This window comes from Trachurus japonicus, chromosome 16 (assembly GCF_045865225.1).
Source record: "Trachurus japonicus isolate A0001 chromosome 16, Traja_1.0".
NCBI lineage: Eukaryota > Metazoa > Chordata > Actinopteri > Carangiformes > Carangidae > Trachurus > Trachurus japonicus.
In genome coordinates, this window is record NC_140922.1 from 21,371,470 (window position 1) to 21,390,107 (window position 18,638).

General features: G+C 39.9%; 1 protein-coding gene and 1 long non-coding RNA gene across 3 annotated transcripts in view; one reads left to right on the top strand and one right to left on the bottom strand.

Moving 5' to 3' along the window:
- Positions 1–7,716: 7,716 nt before the first annotated feature.
- LOC146972372 (uncharacterized) lies at positions 7,717–9,436 on the bottom strand. Its single transcript, XR_015037937.1, has 2 exons — positions 8,896–9,436; positions 7,717–8,754 (listed from the first exon to the last, which is right to left on the bottom strand). It is a non-coding gene; the product is annotated as an uncharacterized LOC146972372 (long non-coding RNA).
- A 4,710-nt stretch (positions 9,437–14,146) lies between these two features.
- adcy2a (adenylate cyclase 2a) overlaps positions 14,147–18,638 on the top strand; it is a 59,279-nt gene continuing 54,787 nt past the window's right edge. For both annotated transcript variants that reach the window (XR_015037872.1, XM_085802515.1), the window contains exon 1: positions 14,147–14,796. Coding sequence is in view for 1 of the 2 variants with exons in the window: in XM_085802515.1 (XP_085658641.1) it covers positions 14,269–14,796 (528 nt within the window). In the remaining variant the exon portion in view is untranslated. The remainder of the gene's footprint in view (positions 14,797–18,638) is intronic.

The window sequence follows — 18,638 nt, forward strand, 5'->3', positions numbered from 1 at the left end:
ACAAAGTTCAGATGTCTTTATTTTTTGTTCTACATTTTGTCTTACAATTTTTGCATCAGTCTGTGTAAAATAATTTATATTGGGAATATCCTGTCTTATTTTTCTCCATATTTAACACTAATGTAGCGGATGTTTGGCAAGTGATATCCTGAACAGGGTTGTTTTTTTGTTTTGTTTTGTTTTTTTGTAAAAGAATAGACTGACTTGAGATGAGGTATTTTTTTCTTTTCATGCCAAAGGTACTGGCTGGATATTTTGTTAACTTGGATGAAACCTCAAATATTCATGTTGAATGATGAAAAAAAAGAAGAAGACAACAGTGACTATGTGATTTCTGTAGTGATTCTCATGATGTTTTCAGTTTTCCCACCAAAGCCCGCTGTCATTCAGTTGTTGTCACTGATTTCACATGGACCTAAACAGAAACATCTGACATTTGATTTACTGTACCTGCATGTTTCTTACCCTCCAAGATGGTCATGTTGCAACAAAATCAAATACTATAAATAAACGTTACCAGGGTAACTAGGTGAGAGGTATATTGTATGTGAGCATTGATAAGCATCTCCTAGACAATAACATTGTCTAGGGAGAAATAGCCAGAAAAAAATCCAGAAACACAGCCTGGTCTCTTGCTAGACTGGAAGGAAAAATTATGGAAGGCAGTAAACTTAATGAAAAATAAAACCACTAATTCTTTACTTGTACATGTCAAATACAATAACTGTATAACAGACAAGCCTTCAATAAGCACCTTTGCTGCTGCTGCTGGTTATTTATTTATAGATGAATATAGGGCCCACATCTACTAGTAGTGCTTCTTCATACTGCAAGTAACCGCCTCCCAGTTCACAATACAACCTATGTCTCCGAGTGATGTAGCCAATGCACTACAAACAATCGATCCCAGGAAATCGACAAAGACACTGAACCCACATTTGCCCTCCGATGTATCATCGGATGTATGAATGTGTGTGAATGAATATCCTCCAAGCCTGTCTGTGAACAAGGCTGTATGAATGTGTGTGAAAGGGTGACTGTGATAATACAGTGTACCGCTTTGAGTGGTCCAAATGACTGAAAAAGTGCTATATAAGTCCAAGTCCATTTACCATCAATTTACCATTTACAGTACAAGGGAGGAGAAAACAGTGATCTCCAAAATTATCAGCCAATATCCAAACTTCCCTGTCTGGCAAAAATCCTGGAATCACTGGTGTATGACCAACTCCATATTGATATGGTTGATCATTCTCTGCTCATTCAGAAGGATTTCATTCATCTGCCTGTAAATGGTTTCAAAATTACCTTTGGGAAAGATTTCAGTGTCTAAAAATCAGAAACATCTGATCTGAACTTTTACCAGTAACAAAAGGTGTTCCACATGGATCTGTTCTGGGCCCTGTTTTATTACAATTTATATTGACGATATTGTCCCTACACTGTAGGGTTATCTTTATGTGAATGACGCTGTTCTGTATTGTTTTGCTGGCTCTGTACAACTTGCTGTTGAGGACCTACAACTTTCTTTCAAAGCTTCGAAGTTCATGCTTGCGCCTACAAACACTTATTGGTTGCAATATTGAGTCACACCCACAAAAATCTTGGTATTTGGCTTTATGACTCATCTACTCTTAAACATCATATTGACAATCTTATCACCAAACTACAGCAAAAACTTATTTTTGAAATGTATGTGTACATTATGTATAATATGATGAAATATATCCACACACATACTGTACATACATAACACATGGATAATGTGTATAAAAACACCATGATACCCCTCCCCCCTTCCACACATACACAGTGACATTTGGTTTGGGGTCATTGCTTTGCCATTGCTACAAGAATTTTGGAAACCACACACATTGAAGTGCACTCTGATGCTGCCACCGCCCTGAGCAATGGCACCCAAAAGTAGAAACAATGGAACTGCAGCTTGATGGAACTGCCCATTAGGACTCGACTCGACTCGACTCGACTCGACTCGACTCGACTCTACTCAACTTTACTGTAACCTTATGACCAGAGAGAACAATGATAAAAAAGAAAGAAAGAAAAAAGTATCTTTTGTTAATATAAATAACACACCCCAATTCCATTAAACCTAGGCTATATAACACCACTGCTTCCTCAGGGACCTGATTTCAGGCACCTTCATTTCCAGGCAGCTAGTGACCAAAAGTGAAAATTAGAAACAGAGGGGGGCAGGGGCAGTGATGAAATTGAGTAGCAGAGATAATGTGAGAAGAAAGTTGTCAAAAGAAAATAAAGAGGACTAGAAGTTAAAGATAATAGTGAAACAAAAAAGGAGAAAGAGAAAGAGAGGTGTAAGAAAATACTTGGGTAAATACTGTAAAGGTCAGCAGCTGATTGCCTCTCCCTTTGGGCCATGTAATGCCGAAAAAAGAAGATGGTGAGAGTGAAAGAGAAAGGTAACTCCCATGACCACACTCCAGTTGTTCTCATTCTGTCAAATCACACACTCACATTCACACAGCGAAGGTATTTCAGACATTCACAGTACAGTAATGTCTTCCCAATTCAAAGAATGACAAAGGCAATAAAGCACATGCATTTCCCTAGTCATCTCTTTTAAATTTCACGCATTGGGTTTTCATTTTTACCCATATTCATTTGATTTCAATTATGTATTTTATGATTAATGTCGATGCTAAGGTTTAACTTGCCATGGGGTGCTGTAATCAAAATTCTAGGGAGAGAGAAATGGGGGAAAATTGAGCCCCAGATTGGTTGTTAAGAGTAAATTAGAGAATAAAAGGTTATCAAGGTTGAGGTGGAATATGTTACATGCTCTGAACTGGGATTGAAGGACTATTCTGCCCTGTGACGCCATGGAGAAGCTGTGAATAATTGAAGTCATTTTCAAAGAGAAACAGTGTGAAAATTATGACAGCTGGGAAAGGAGATTTTTTTCTTCCCTCTGCTCTAACTTTAAGTGCTGGCACCTTGCATATCTTTTGCATAGTAAATGCAATATAATTGCAATGTTACATGCAAATCGAAGTTCTCTTCTCTTCTCTTCTCTTCTCTTCTCTTCTCTTCTCTTCTCTTCTCTTCTCTTCTCTTCTCTTCTCTTCTCTTCTCTTCTCTGATGAGACAAAACAAGATAAAAAGTTGGCATTATTCTTTCAGGAAATCAGCTTTGTTGTCTGTGGTTAAAAGAGACATGTGGTGTAGGTTTCAACTAGAAATGACAAAAAACATTTAACTGTATATAAAAACAGTTGTTAAAAATGCAGTAATTGAATACATTTCTGACCAACGACAAGTGTAGTTAGTTCTTAGAAAGACACAGATCAGACACATCAGAATACACTTAGTAAGTGATTACTGTAACACAGATAAGAAAGGGTTAAAATTATATGTTGTAGTGACTGAAAATATCCAAGTCTATCTCTAGATCTAGGTTATACCAGATGAGAATTGGAGAGAGCCAGAAAGAGAATGAGATAAGACTCTAAAGCCCATAGTACTTTGTGGAATATGAATGAGGTGCATTAAATTAACGTGACTAAATAATTAAGAGAATGAGTGAAAATGACATTTTGCTCTCCAAAATACAATTTCTGCTTGTATAAGTTGTGGACATGTGTGTTTGCGATCCAGACCTTAGGATGACAAATGTAATTTCTTTATATCTAACAAACAGTAGCCTATCATGTGCTCAACAGTTAGACAGTTTGGAAAATCCTAATTTTAACAAAACTGAGTTGTAATTTCCTACTGCCCTGTCTCATGCTTTGCCATTATTGGTAAACCCTGTTGAGGTCCCCTGTGGCAGACCATATGGCCTATACGTAGGCTACTCATACAGGTGTTATAATTTCCCATCCATTTATTTATTGATGTTTCACCAAGTTGACAAACTGCAATGACTTTGAAAAACATAAAAATGAAAAACTTTTTGTTTTTTATTTATAATTAGCCTATTATTATTATTATTTTTTTTTACTTTTTATGTTGTGAAGATAGTTCAGAGGTCAGCCAATCACTGCGTTTTGATTGGGGCACGCGCCATCTATTGGGCACTTCCGGGATAATGTCTGCCGACAGGAAAGGCCAAGTTGGGGCGGAAACCCGATTTGACATGTTTTAGATTTGCTTTCCGAAGTGTTGAAAACCGTAGTCTCGTTGTATCGAAGCCAAAAATGTCCACTGGAAAAAGACGGATCGTTCTGAAATGTTTGCGAGACGTCGCTGTGACAAACTTACCACAAACTCCTGCTTTGTTAGCCTGTGTTTCTGCACTTGCTTTAGTTCGTGCATGAACGATGCGGGGAAACGCCACACGGTGTCTGTCGACCTAGCTACCTGTCTTCATGGAGGTAAGATGATGACCTACTGTTTTTATCTCAAATGTAGACTGTAAGAAGACTAATACTCTGACGTGGGACTGAAATATTGTATGTTAAGGCTAAAACAGCCACGAGTAGCCTACTGTGTATTTGTTATTTTATTCATGGCCTGCGTAATGGGCTCTTTGCACTCATACTTCCGGATTCACGTAATACGGCTCTCCCACTTCCGGCGGCGGCGCGGCTCCACCGGGCTCCACTCATGGCGCTATTTTCAAGATGCCTGACGGAGCTTCCAAAAATTAACATAAATGATGTACATCGCTTTGCAAAAGCATCGGCTAAAGCTCCGAAGAGCAAATTGGAGAAGGGCTTTCGGATGTATGCCTCATCTTACGTCCACGAATATGAAGGTGAGTCTCCTATTTTTATTTGTGTGTGTGATTGGGATAACTAGAAGCTCATGCTAGGCTAACGTTAGTTACTATAGTAAACATTGAGCCTATTTTCGGACAATGACAGACGTACATGTGTGTGTAGACGATGTGAATACCTCCAAGTATTCAAGCAGAGACTTCTTAAATGCATGTTTAATAACTTGTTTCAACAAATGCTGTTTAAACCTGTTTTTAAGTGTCAAATAAAGACAGAGTGACAGGCGAGGTAGCTGTCCGGGCCATCTGCTTCCGTTCTATGAGGAAGAATGATAAACCTCATACAACCAAAGTAGGACTTAGGTGTCTTGGTGTCTCAAAGTTGGAGTTCAACGTTCAAGTTTTCAGTTCTCAAATATGAGTCACACTTCACTTGCGTATGGGTAAGTTACTTGTAGCCGGCCTTACATGTTTACAGCAAGCACACTTCAATGCTGTTTATGAAATTAACAATATGACAATATTGAAGTTACTCAATAACAAAATACTCACAACAAACAGGGTCTGTTGTACAGCAGCCATTATAGTTATTCATAAGATAAGGGCTTATGGGTTAGGCTTTGGTTATGTGATGAATGAACAGAGAGAAGTTGTAGTCATATGCGATTTCTAAAATTATTGCAGGAGTGTGTATGCAAGTGTGAAGTGTTCCTCAAGTTGTGTGTTCAAGGCCACGTTCAATGGCCTCTGCATGAAAGTCCCACGTTCCATTTGAGCACAGCTATTTTATTGATGATGTTACAACTATACTGACTGCTTTTTGTTTGTTTTTTGTTTTATTTTTTACTGCCAACAGATTATTCTCAGAGACTCTGTTCCCGTGATCTTGGTGGCATCCAGATGTTCATGTGTTGCTGGCACAGCAATGTGCAACCACACAGTGGCCTTGCTGTTTCAAACAGCCCACTATTCCCAACTCAGTGTGCCAGTGGTGCCCCCAGTTCACAGCTGCACAGAGATGGAGCAACAATGGCACAAACCAAGGACAGCTGTAAGTGTAACTCTATTCAACTTACATTTGCATTTAATTTTGAAACTTTATCCACCCTTGATGTCATGCAGAAGACTGTCTTTTATACCTTTCCTCTTGTGCTTGAATTCACAGGGTGTAAAACCAGGACCAGTTGGAGACATGGTTGTAGTCAAGCCTGTACAAGGTCGGATGCGCAGAGGAGGATTACGGTAAGTGCTGGCAAGTTGATGCAGTAGGGCAAGATCACACAGTAACGCTAACAGAGTTACAGTCAGTGACTCAATCACTGACTGTAACTCTGTTACTAATGACCCAAAATTTTAAAACAATATCTAATTTTGTGTATGCCTACATGTACTTTAATGGCAACACAAAAAGATTGATTAAGTTAATACGTGGTATGATTTGCCAAAAGACAAGGTGTGTTCAGTAAAAACTTTGAAATCAGTTCATATTATTTCTAAAATAATATTTATCATAGTAAGAACAAAAAAACACATAATTTGTCTTATTTTGCACTAGAGTGTCATCATAGATTCATAGATTAATGAAGGATCCAGTTAAAGGTTCTAACTGATTAACTGAGTTTTAACTGAGTTCATACAAAGTAGTGAAGTGTGTTAACATCATTATGATAAAATACCTGTCACTTTTACATTTACATGCTGTCAACTGAATGTGTGTAAATATGAAAATAATTACCCATGGTTTGTTTTGTTCAAAGGAGCACTCTGATGAGAGGGATGGTTGGACCCCTTCCTGACCTGTCGGTGCTTCAAGTGGCTGAAGCCTGCAGTGGCCTAGAACCACTAGACTTGCCTGTAGTTGCAAGCATGGGGATGAGTGCAGAAAGGACTCTTGTGGACTCACAGTTTGGTCTTGTGCAGAGGGGGAGCGTGTTATCTTATCAATTGCCTATACTCCCCACAAGGTACATACAGATCCATCCAAATGTTCCACCATCTCCACATCTGCCTCTAGAAGCTCACAACATGTCAGCATCCGAGTGTCAGTGGGTCTGCACAGAGGAGGAACATTTACATGTGCAGAGTCTGCAACTGTCCATGGAGATGGCCCACAAACTTGAGGAAGGGACAAGAGACCAGAGCTCAATCCAAGAATGGCACACTTTGCGCAGATCTAGAATTACCTCGTCACGCTTTAGGGAGGTGTGCCATGTGCGGGGTGAAACTAGTGCAAAAGCACTTGCAGAGAGAATCATTAGGGGCACAAAGCAAACTGCGCAAATGAAGAGAGGGGTCCAAATGGAGTTTGAGGCAGCAAATGAGTACTCAAAATGTACCAATGTCAATTACTCACCCTGTGGATTGGTAATCCATCCACAAGCACCATGGCTTGGTGCTTCACCAGATGGCCTTGTGTTTGATCCTTCTGCTACTCCACAATTTGGTTTGGTTGAGATCAAGTGCCCAAATGTAAAGAGTTTTGTAGAATGCAAATACTTGAAGATGGTTGATGGCACTTTCACATTAAAGACCAGTCACGCATACTACTGGCAAGTTCAAGGCCAACTGCTCATCACTGGGCTCAAGTGGTGTGACGTTTTTGTTTGGGCGGAGGAGGACTACTTTGTTGAGAGAGTGAGAGTCAACAAAACTGTACAACAAACAATCAGGCAGAAGGGCGACTTGTTCTACTTTAGCATTTACATGCAAAAATACCTTGAAATGACAAGGACGTGCGTGCTGTAATGAATTAGTGGTACTCTACAAGCTGTAATACATTTACAGTAAAAGAACTCTGTTCTTATAGTTTACTTCAGTGGTTCAATCACTGAGTTGTTGATGTTGTTTATGCCTACATGTACTTAATGGCAGCACAAAAAGATTGATTAAGTTAATATGTGAATGATTTTGATATGAATGTGCAAGCTGTAATAAATGAACTGGAAAAGAACTCTGTTCTGTTCTTATTTTGTCAAGCAGAGTAATGAGTAAAATAAACAAACATATTGTTGAAACTGTTCATTTTTCACCATAAACAGATGGTTTATTATAGTAAAGATATTTTATACATATTATTTCCAGAGTATTATGCAACAGTTTTAAAGGTGAGAATGTGTGTCACACCACTGATCTAGGGGATGCATTTTCAAACAGACACAATTTAAAACACAAATTAATGAAAGACAGTGACATATGTATGTGTCTATGTACATATAATACATGTCATTTCATGACAAAGGCAAGGTGCACGGAGTTTAGACCTATGAGGTGGAAAAACACACTCCATAAACACAATATCTACACTACTTCACCCATGACCTGACCAGGGCTTTGTTTTGGTAGTTGCTAAGCAGACAGGCCACTGTAAATATCTGGTTAATACTGCCAGCAATTGACAATGGAATCACTGACTCAAAAAGTTTATTCTCCTTCACCCTTCTAATGACGCGTTCAACATGAACTCTCAGCTGTGCAATCTTCTGTGTCTGGAGGACACTCTCTGCAGGCATCTGAGACTGTCTGCTCAGAAAAGGTGGACAGTAGACCTTGCACTTAACACAGTCATGTATTAGGAAGCCTTTATCAACCATGATGGCCATCTCTTCTGTGAGCAGGTCAGCCAAACCCGATCTCCGGAACAGTTCCTTGTCACTTATTGAACCCTCATACAGGGATGAAATGAAAGTCACTGCTCCATGAGGTGCCATGCCAATCAACCCCTTCATAGTGCAGTGGGACTTGTAAGTTGAGAACATCTCACTCTGGAGGAGAGGAGACGAGGGTGTTTGGCACTTCAGTTCAGTGCAATCAATAATGACCTGTGTGTCAGGAAAGTCTTTAAAATCATCAGGAAGGTTAGCTTTAACGTCTGCTGGATCCATCCAGATGCTCACCGAGCCCAACAGCGTGTACAAGTAGTTGGTCCAAGAGGAAATGATGCGACTGACAGTCGCGGATGAGATGTTGAATCTGTTTGCCAAGTCTCTCTCCTTTAGACCAGCAGACAAATACATCAGGAAGAGGAAAAGTTCATCAATGGGTTGCAACGCCTGCCTCTGGTTAGAATAAAATGTCAGATGTCAGTCACAGACAGACAGTAGATGTGCAATGATTTTTGTTAATTAAAAAACAAACAAACATTCAAATAACACAACTAAAGGTATGTCAGATAAGTGTGTGTAGCCGTTAATACAAACCATTTGTGTATGACGGACATCAGGGACAGTTTCAGTCATTCTCTCAGCAGCTTTGACCCTGGATGTCCTAATGATTTTGTGTACAGATGGCTCAATCAGTCTCCAAAAAATCATAAGATGACGGTAACTGGTGAATCTATGTAGACAGAAAGCAAAGTAGATTGTTAGGCTTTTAAAAAAAAAATTATTTCAATTAAAACAATAACAGGGCTTTCAAATTTTGAATTCAGGCAATAATTACGTGTAGTAATATTAATAATGGTGCTACATAATATGATTCGTTTTGTAATAATTATTCAGACTTAGATTAAGAATAAAGGATGACACATACTGACATGAGAGAGCCCTGATAAACATACATTTTATGTAGGCTATGTTGTTTACCTTGTATAGAAACGTATATCCTCGTCGGATGCTGAAAATCTCCTCAATCCAAAAGTTGACTGAAGCTTCAGTTCTTCAATTTGTCTCTTTAACATTTCCACTTCTTCTTTTAGATTTTTATTTTCGTTTTGTGCCATGGTCAGGTCATCAGGGTCAGGGTCACGGCCCTCTGCATCTTCATTCATGGGCTCCGTGTCATCATCAGGGTTGCCCGGCGGCTCAGGGCGACTTACTCTATCCCATACACTTGATCTTCGTGGGTGGAGGGAGTAATCATTCCAGTTAAACAGAGCAGGCACAGCTCCTTTCTGTAGTCTTCTCCTGCCCCCTAAAGTCTTCGGAGGGATGAACTGGTCGTCAATAAAATGACGACTGCAGACCTTTGAGTGACTACTTATCGTGTATTGTTCCCGACGAACACTCACTAGCCATCGCTTTCGTAGCTCCACGTCGCTCGGAAATGCGTGAAAACTTAACGTACCGTTGTACTTGGAAGAGGCCGTGCACTGTGGAACACAACAATGTTCGTGGTATTGCTTCGTTTGTCTCTGAAAGAATACTTTCTCTTTACTGAGACTCATTGTCGCTTGACTACCGCGCTCACTAAGCCAAACGGGAAGTGAGCCGGAAGTATGAGAGCCGTATTACCAGGTTCCGGATATGACGTCAAGCCGCTATGTGCAAAGAGCCCATTACCTGTCCATGTTGAAACCACTTCAGACGTGCAGACTGCAGAGCATGGTGGTTTTATTCTTGAGGAAAGAGGAAATTGGCGTGTTATGTGCTGATATGAAGGACGCAATAGGTTTTTTTTTTCTAACTTTGGGCCCACAAAAGCCAAACAGCCCCAGAAAATATGCTTAGCTAGATATAATTTTTCAAATCACTCGAAATGTAGCTTAGGTTGCATGATGATCCAGTAATATAGCCTACTCCAGTGACCACAAACCTTGCACAGTCTGTCATGAAAAGTACTAAAACAAAACAAAAAAACAGAAATAAACTCAGTCCTAAGTGTAGCTGTCTTTGTAACAGCGCTCAAAATGGTCTTTTATTTTACTTCTTATTTTTTTAAAACTTATATTACACTCAGGCGTATGATTATGGCTGTGTTTCAAGCATTGTGAGTAACTATAGCAGCAGACTGTAACACAAAGAGTACAGTTTGAATACGGTATGCTGGAAATCTCTAAAGCTATAGATGTGTGATTTCCTGGGTCCAGGTCCATTGCCAGGGTAATATAACTATAAGGCACTTTAATGTAATGACCAGTTTCATGATGAATGTGAAGAATCCAGCTGCTCAGTTCAAGTGTAAGATTTCTGCTCATTTGGCAATCACAGATAACATTTGGCTGACGGCATCAGTTTCAGATGGTCTGTCTCTGTTGATAGCATAAGTTGATCCTCACTATTTTGACAGACTTTGTATACCGTAGTTGCTCTCAAGGCACAAACAGTAGTTTATACGATGTGTGGAAATGTCATCTGATAGCTCAACATTTGTGTTTTAAACACTATAACCTTGCTGTGTTAGAATTCCTTTCCCAATGAGGGGAAGGTCCCGTAGCCCTGTGGTTGGGACGGACCAGGATCTCCACCACTCCTCCGCTCATTTGGATCTTATCTGAACAGATTTCTGTCATTCAAACAACCATGTAGTTTAAAACTTTAATTGCAGCCAATTTAATAAATAATATTTAGATAAATTCAGGCTTAGGTCCATAAAAACAGTTGGGATGGGAGAGGGTTGGACTAGATTTAGCTATTATTATCATCATTATCATTACTATCAGCTCCCATTTGGGACCAGCACTTGGATACATTCAGGGCAATTAATTCATGTAGGAAACTTTTCAATCATCCTGTGTGTAAACAACTGCTGGGTTGGAAGGGTTTTCTTGGTAGAGGAAATGTCCCCCTTGGCTTGATGATGAGAACTATTAGAGCAGCATCACATGTTGATGCTGGAAGGGTTCCTCGAAGTGGAGAGTCCCCCGCAGAGGATGCAGGCAATTTGTTTAAACTGTGATGAAAACAACAGCTATAGAAAGAAATGCAGTGTGGAACATGATAAAAGATGATTTGTATGGTGGTTTTAATGTATTTGATACATCAGCTCTTCAAGCATCAAGATTATGACCAAGATGAAGAGTATTTTTCTAAGTCTATTGTCTACCGTCTAATAATCCATTTAACTTTATCAGTAACAGAGAGCTATACTATACAGAGTTTACAAAGTGCCCATTGGTAAAGTGCTGGGATACGTTGATGCATGAACAGACCAGGGTATACAGAATTTATTGTGTTGGTTGGTAGAAATGGTCTATGTCACATCTATAATAGTTTGACAGACTTTATCTCAGATGAATTGGGAAACATTTTTTGTCATGAAGTTACTTAACACAATAAACAGACTTGGGAAAAGCTCATCTGCCCAATCAATCATCTAAAGGAGCTACGCTGCCCCAAGTTAAGTTTAACAAAGATGTCCTTTGAGGAAGGAGGAGAGGGTTCAGCACCGAGTCAATACAGTCCCAAGATAATGTTGTTTGCTGTTGTGCTCACACAGTGTGAGTGAAAATCATTAGAAACCATTGGATATTAATAATCATTTGAAATTTTTACTGTGGAGCTCATAATCTAGCTCTGGTGAATGGCTGCTGAGTGAATATTGGGGGAAACTCTGTACTGGCTTGACTTGCATCTCATTCTTAGTCGGTGAAAGTGACATGTGACCCTTGTCCGTCATTCAGTGCAATGGCCCTGTTTCACATCAGGTGTCATGAGGCAAGCAGCCACAGTGCTAATGCTTCTTTGCGCATGCACATGTGTGCATGCAGGTGTACATGAAACAGACAGAGCGACAAGAGTGTGTCTTTTTTTCTTGACCTCCACTTAGGTCAATATCTGCCACAACCTCTTATGTGCACATCTATTTAAATTCTTCTCACCTCCGTTTGCCTCCCTCACAGCCTATTTTGGGAGCTGCTCTTGGCAGCTTAATACAAAAGTGAACATCATTACATACTGTATGTTTCTCTCAATAAGACAACCCTTGAAATGCTTAATATTGTGTGATTGTGAATGAATTTTCATATTGTGGTAAAATAGGTACTGTCTTCAGTCTATTCCAGGTGATGAATTTGATGAATTTCTCAACTGGGAAGATGCAAGCATGACTGCAAGTTCCCTTGTTTCTATACAAATAATCATTCACCGTTTCTTCATTATTCATTTTCTTGCATTTTGGGTTTAAAAACTATGAAGACTGTAAAGCAACGGACAAAAGTAAATGTAATTGCTATAAGCATTTTAATGATGCATCAGATAAGAGGAACAATTTACAACATGAGTTGTCTGAGAATTTCACTTGTATCCAAACAACATTGATAACTGATATATTTCTGGCTTAACTGATATTGAATTTGGAATCAAATAGAATAGAATTGACCCAGGAAATCAGTGTCGATACCCAGCCCTACTTACGCATAACGCATGACTGCATCAAACCCTATCAACAAGATTTAAGCACAAGGAAAAGATGTGAAAAAGAAGTGAAGGGTGTATGATGGTGAAGTAAAGGATAGAACTAGGTCGAGATTGAATGAGCTTGCCAGTAGGGAGAGTAAGGGGGGAAGGGAAAATGGGAGACATGTGGGAAAAGAAACCTGAGGGTCTGAAATGGAAAATGGGGGGAATAGGGGAAAATACTGGATGAGGTAAGGGACCCAGTCATTCAGGTCCAGGAAATAGAGGCAGATGTTGAAGTCCTCCTGAGTGTAGGGAAGGAGTAGCCTATTCAATGGAGAGAAAGTGAAACGGTTACATTTTAGAGGTTGGTGAGCAAATGATAGGTGTGAGGGATCAGAGTGGGAAGCTAAGGACTGCAAATCAAGAGCAGAGAGAGGATATTTGTGGAAAACCACGGCATAATGAGTGGGGAAATGTGTGAGGTTGAAATGGCAAGTGAAGGCAGGGGAGAAAGATAAGACGGAGGAGGTGAAAGAGAGGGCATGATGATGTGCAAGGAGCGATGGAGATGAGGAAAATGAGTAAAAGATAGAAACATCTTGGAAGGGGTAGATAGAGATGTAAAAAAAAAACCAACAACATAATTTTGACTCACATTATCTCCAGCAACTAGCTGTTTTCAAGGCTATTTGCTGTGTTACAATACACCTTCATTTTCTATTGGACACATAAGAGCTTTAATTTTGCAAAACATTTGTCTTCAATTCTAAATTTGTCATAAAATCTACAAAATTAATGTTCATACTAATTAAATCATATTGGATGAAGCTTTAATGATCCCCCGTAGGGAAACAGGTTCTTTGTTAGAGCAGAGAAAGGGATATAGATAAGACCAGATAAGACCAGTGCAGACAGTGAAAGATAACACAATAATTACAGAATGCATTGAGATAATAAATACTTAATTGATTGAATTTGTGGTTGTTAAAGTTTTTTTCAGATCAGCAGTGAACAGAGCAGAGATTTTTTCACTCATACAAAAGGTTGGTGTCATGCACCATGTCCACCACCCTGATTCAGTGTAGGGAGGCGGGGGGGGGGGGGTGATGATGCATTTTGTTATTTCCTCTCAGGAAAAAAAAAATCTAAAATTGACCTGCAAATTTGGGAGCCTGAGTTAAGCTGAAGCTCATTCATTGTTTTGTTTTTTTACCACCAACTTCTGTTTTGCTGTTTCTTAGATCAAATATTTACATGGCATTAACATAATGTGCTGCGTACTGCATAAATGTCATGTCAGTAATTTCCCCACTTTTGTTTTCTTTTCATTCTTGCTGACTTCTCCCTGCCGCTGCACCTTCTCTTCCCTCCTCCTCCCCTCCCCCTAAGCCCGATCTCCCTCCCCTTTTCCTTTCACTTCCCTCCCACTTTTCTCTCTCACTCTAAAGAGCACTCAGTCTCTGCACTCCCCTTCATTTCCCGCTTCAACATGTTGGCAGGAGGAGAAAGAGGAGGATGCTGCGCTCTACCCTTGGTGTGTTCTTGCCACCTCTCCGGCCAGCACATGCTGCCTCTGACTCAGCCTCAGCTTTCAGTTGTCTCCGCCTGAAGGACTTAAGAGAGGAGGTGGAGGGGGAAACGAAGGATACTCTGGACGTCAGGAGCTCTCACACTAAGGTCCCCAACAGGAACAACAGCAGGAGAGCGGAGCAGAGCAACTGCTCCTCATCTGTGGTGGAAACTACTAATACCTCAGCAGTGACCACCTCCTCTGGTGTCCCTCCCTCCTCTTCCTCCTTCTTGGCTCCGAGATCCATGTGGCAAGAGGCAATAAGAAGGAAGCGTTATCTCCTGGACCGGACAGGGGAGTCTGAAGGGGATAAAGGAGGAGGAGGAGGTCAGGAGAGGAGGAACAGGTCCCCGGACTGGCTGTATGAGTCCTACTATTGTATGAGCCAGCAGCATCCACTAATTGTGTTTCTGCTCCTCATAGTGATGGGAGCCTGCCTGGCTCTGCTGACTGTGTTTTTTGCTTCAGGACTGGTAAGCTGCTCATTCACAGTATGTCCATACACACATGCATTATGCAAATTGAAGAAGTACAACTAAATTTCCAGGACCATTCAAACATCTGGCTTTATATGACAAGATATGTTCAATATGGCTCTGCATTGATTGTAAATGACCATAAAGGTATGTGTGGAAAAAATCATATCAGTCTTTAAACACAATGGACATTAGGCACATGGGGGCACACACATGGGATACATATACAAACACACACACACTGCAGGCTCTCACATTCTACAAGCATGAATAGAATTAGAGTCTCACTAATGGCTCGTCAATAGTGCACATATATGTGTGAGCAGACACGCGCAACTTCCTTGTTATTACGAGGTCCCCCCTTTCTCATCGACTCACATACACACACAAAAAGGCACAAATATGCTTTAGCAACACCTAGCCTATATACGGTACATGCATATGCACATGCACATGCACACACTCTCAGCATGCTGTCCTCATGGCAGCACTAATGTGAGGAGAAGGGTGAGATAAAAGTGAGGGGAGAATAAGGGGCTTAGTTATTGTCTGGGCTCATGGTTGACTGAACTACAGAAAGGAGATCTGTTTCCCCCTGTCACTATTTTGACAGGATTATCTTTGCTTTTTAAGCCTGAAAAATTCAATGGGGTAGAGTTAAGGCACTCTGTGAAATAAAAAGATATTCTGATCTTAAAAGCAGCCAGACACTGTTTGTGCATTTCGTCTAATTCGGATTTTCCTATCAAGAACCTGCTCTGATTCTGATCATGTGTTTAAAAAAGAGCATTATGCTTTAACACAATCTAATAGTTGATGTTTTAAAGGATGATCCAATTGCCTAATTATATCTTAATGACATTATAACGTTGAGAGTGCCTCTCCCATTCTGTCTCTGCTGAATCTGCCATAAATAGGGTTTATTCTAAAACACACTGAGAGAGACAACACCTCACACTGCATCCAACAATGCCAATCAGAACCTAATGAACTGATGTAAACACGTTTGGATTGCAGCTAAAAATACAAATCTGATGAAACCAGAATGAAAAGTTACCTTACATGGAAAAGTTGTTTTCATGCTCTCAGGCGTACATTATAAGCAGAGGATGACGAATAACATCAGTGGTTGGGGAGCCAGCAAATCCATTTCCATGAAGTCTAATCATGCAAGACAAAGACAATGACTAAATGCCTAATTAGTCAACAAATGTAATCCCTTCTCGAAAAGATGTGAGGAAATCACTGTCTTTAGAAAAATCACATTTAATCCGGCAATCATCCATTGTTCTTTTAAGTCATTTCATTAGCTACAGCTGGTGTGTGCACCCATGAATTACTTTATTTATTATTTAATTTGATCCACTTGGCTGAATTTCTGATAAAGCTGTGATAGTAGTGTGAAAGTACAATTTAACCAACAGCTAAAACATAAAGCAGTGTTACAAATATAGATACTCTTGACCCAAAAAGAGGCATCACAAGTTTAAAAAAAATATTTCCTTATGATCAGACAACTCTACAAAGAGACTTTTAACATAATTTTGCACTTTTTGATTAAAGTGCTTTCATGGGCTCTCAATAACAAGCATTAAGCACAGTAAGCCCAAGCCTCTCAGCCAGTGTCTTTTCTTGTCCAGCCACTGCTCTGTCTGTCTCTTCTCCATCCTCTTTTGGCTCCCTGTACTATATAGACATGACCTTTACAGCTTACTTGCTTTTTTTTTTCTCAATCCGCCCTTATTTCACTCCATTCTAGTGCCTGTGTCATCTCTCACGTCCTCATATATCTGTCTGTCTCTTTTATTTGTATCCTATCATCCCTTCATTCTGCTCACTGGCTGACCTAAATCCTGTGCTGTTTTGGAGCTCTGCTCTGGGCGAGACAAACTCTCTGTGGCTCTCTGCAGGCGCACACATCCTCTCCTGTCCCAGTGCATTGACTGTGCGCATGAGAACGACACTGAGAGAAGGTGGGGGTGGGGGGCTAAAGGAGAAAGGGAGAGATGGAAAAAAGATTGGGAGATGTGCAATGTGGAGCACTGAAGACAGACTGACCAAAAGAACAAACAGAATGGAAGGTCACATTTGAAAACAATGATGCAATGAAAATAATGAGAATTTGTGCCTGCAAAAGATAGAAGATTAACACATCATTCCACTTTAACTTGTGTGACGGATTAAAAAGAGAAAAATAATCACTTGATGATGATTTTGGTATTTTAATGTAGTGTGGTGGTGACGTACACTGGATATTTGAAGCTTTTAAATATCAAAATTTAATGGGAAACTAGACAAAGCTATGTCTCCATGGATGGGGAAATGGTGCCATTGTGCAGTGAGGACTTCTTTAATGAGCAGAAGTCAGCACATTACTAGCCTAAGCCTAGGTTTTAAAGTAAAAGTTGAATGGGTGTTCACCCAATTACAATATGACACAACACACTGTTGGTGTATTTCACAGATTTCCTTTCCAAATGATTCAAATGTGGTAATGAAGATGTGACACATCTGCCCTCTGCACTCCCCTGTCACACGCCTGGAAAAGCATTTATGGGATGAAGCCTGGCAAAGGCATGCAGGAGAAAGGACTCATTTCACTGTGCTATCCTCCTACACCCACCTTTAAGAAACTCCTGAAATTTTTATTAGAACTTTCAGATCTAAGTGTGTTTCAGAAAGGCAGCAGCAAATCCATTATGAATGTGGCTTCAATTTTCCTACTGGTTAACACTGGGGGCTTTTTAGGGTTTTTTCCCTACTCCATAAGTTCAGTATAACGATTTCACGTCCGCAGTATTAAAAATGGGATGGATACTTGGTTTGTACACTGAACTATATTTGAATAATAACTGTTTAACTCTAATGTCTTGTTTATACCTGACGATTTAACATATGGTTGTGCTCTGTCGCTTTAAGTTAGTTTGATTTTATGAGAGCTGAATTCTTTTGATGTGTCTGATCCTGTGGAAAAGGTGTGAACTAAGTTATTGGGTATAGACATTCAAAGCAGATAAACCATACTAAAAGTGCCTTTTTTGGACTGTGAAATTTAATACTTCAGTCTTTACCATGAAAATGTACACACAAATAGAGGTTTCTGTATAGGGACTTTTAAAGTGACAAATTTGTCCAATAGGATAGGAGACCAAGATTCAATTCAATACATAAATGCATGAGGTAAATGTAATGCTCCCTTTACATCGATTTCACTGTATTTTGAATGTGCCACTCCTTGCTCACAGAATGGGCGGTATTTCTTCTCCCCTGGTGATGACTGGTTAAGCTACCTACAGCTTTATTCTAGCAAGTTACACTCAGGTTGGAGAAGTAACTCCAGGCCCACACAATGTGTATGCACACACAGCATGCTTTCTGTGCTTTATGACAGGTCTGACAAATGTGCTTCATTGAACAGAGGTTGGGTGGTTGATGAAGCATTCTAACCAACATTTGTCTCTGGTTGTTAAACTAACATCAATATCTAGATTTTCAAACTGAGTAGCCGCAAATTCCTGACAGACTAAAGTTGACTAAAATCTAGATTTTGGTACATAAACCTGACAGATTCTCAAGCTGACTTGACGATTTCATTACATCATGTCGTGATATGGTATTTGATATCTAGTTGATAACTAGTTAGTTAAAGGATACACAGAGTTGAAGGAAATTTGTTTCACCTTATCACTCTTGGTTTATCTTAGTGACACCTTGTTGCCTTTAAAACTGTCTCTGGGTGTGTCACATCTCTGCCTTGTTTGTTTATATTTTCACAACAGTGAAGAGGAATGACACAGCAAGGAGAGTGTCTTTTTTTAAAATGCAGACTGTCTTATGCC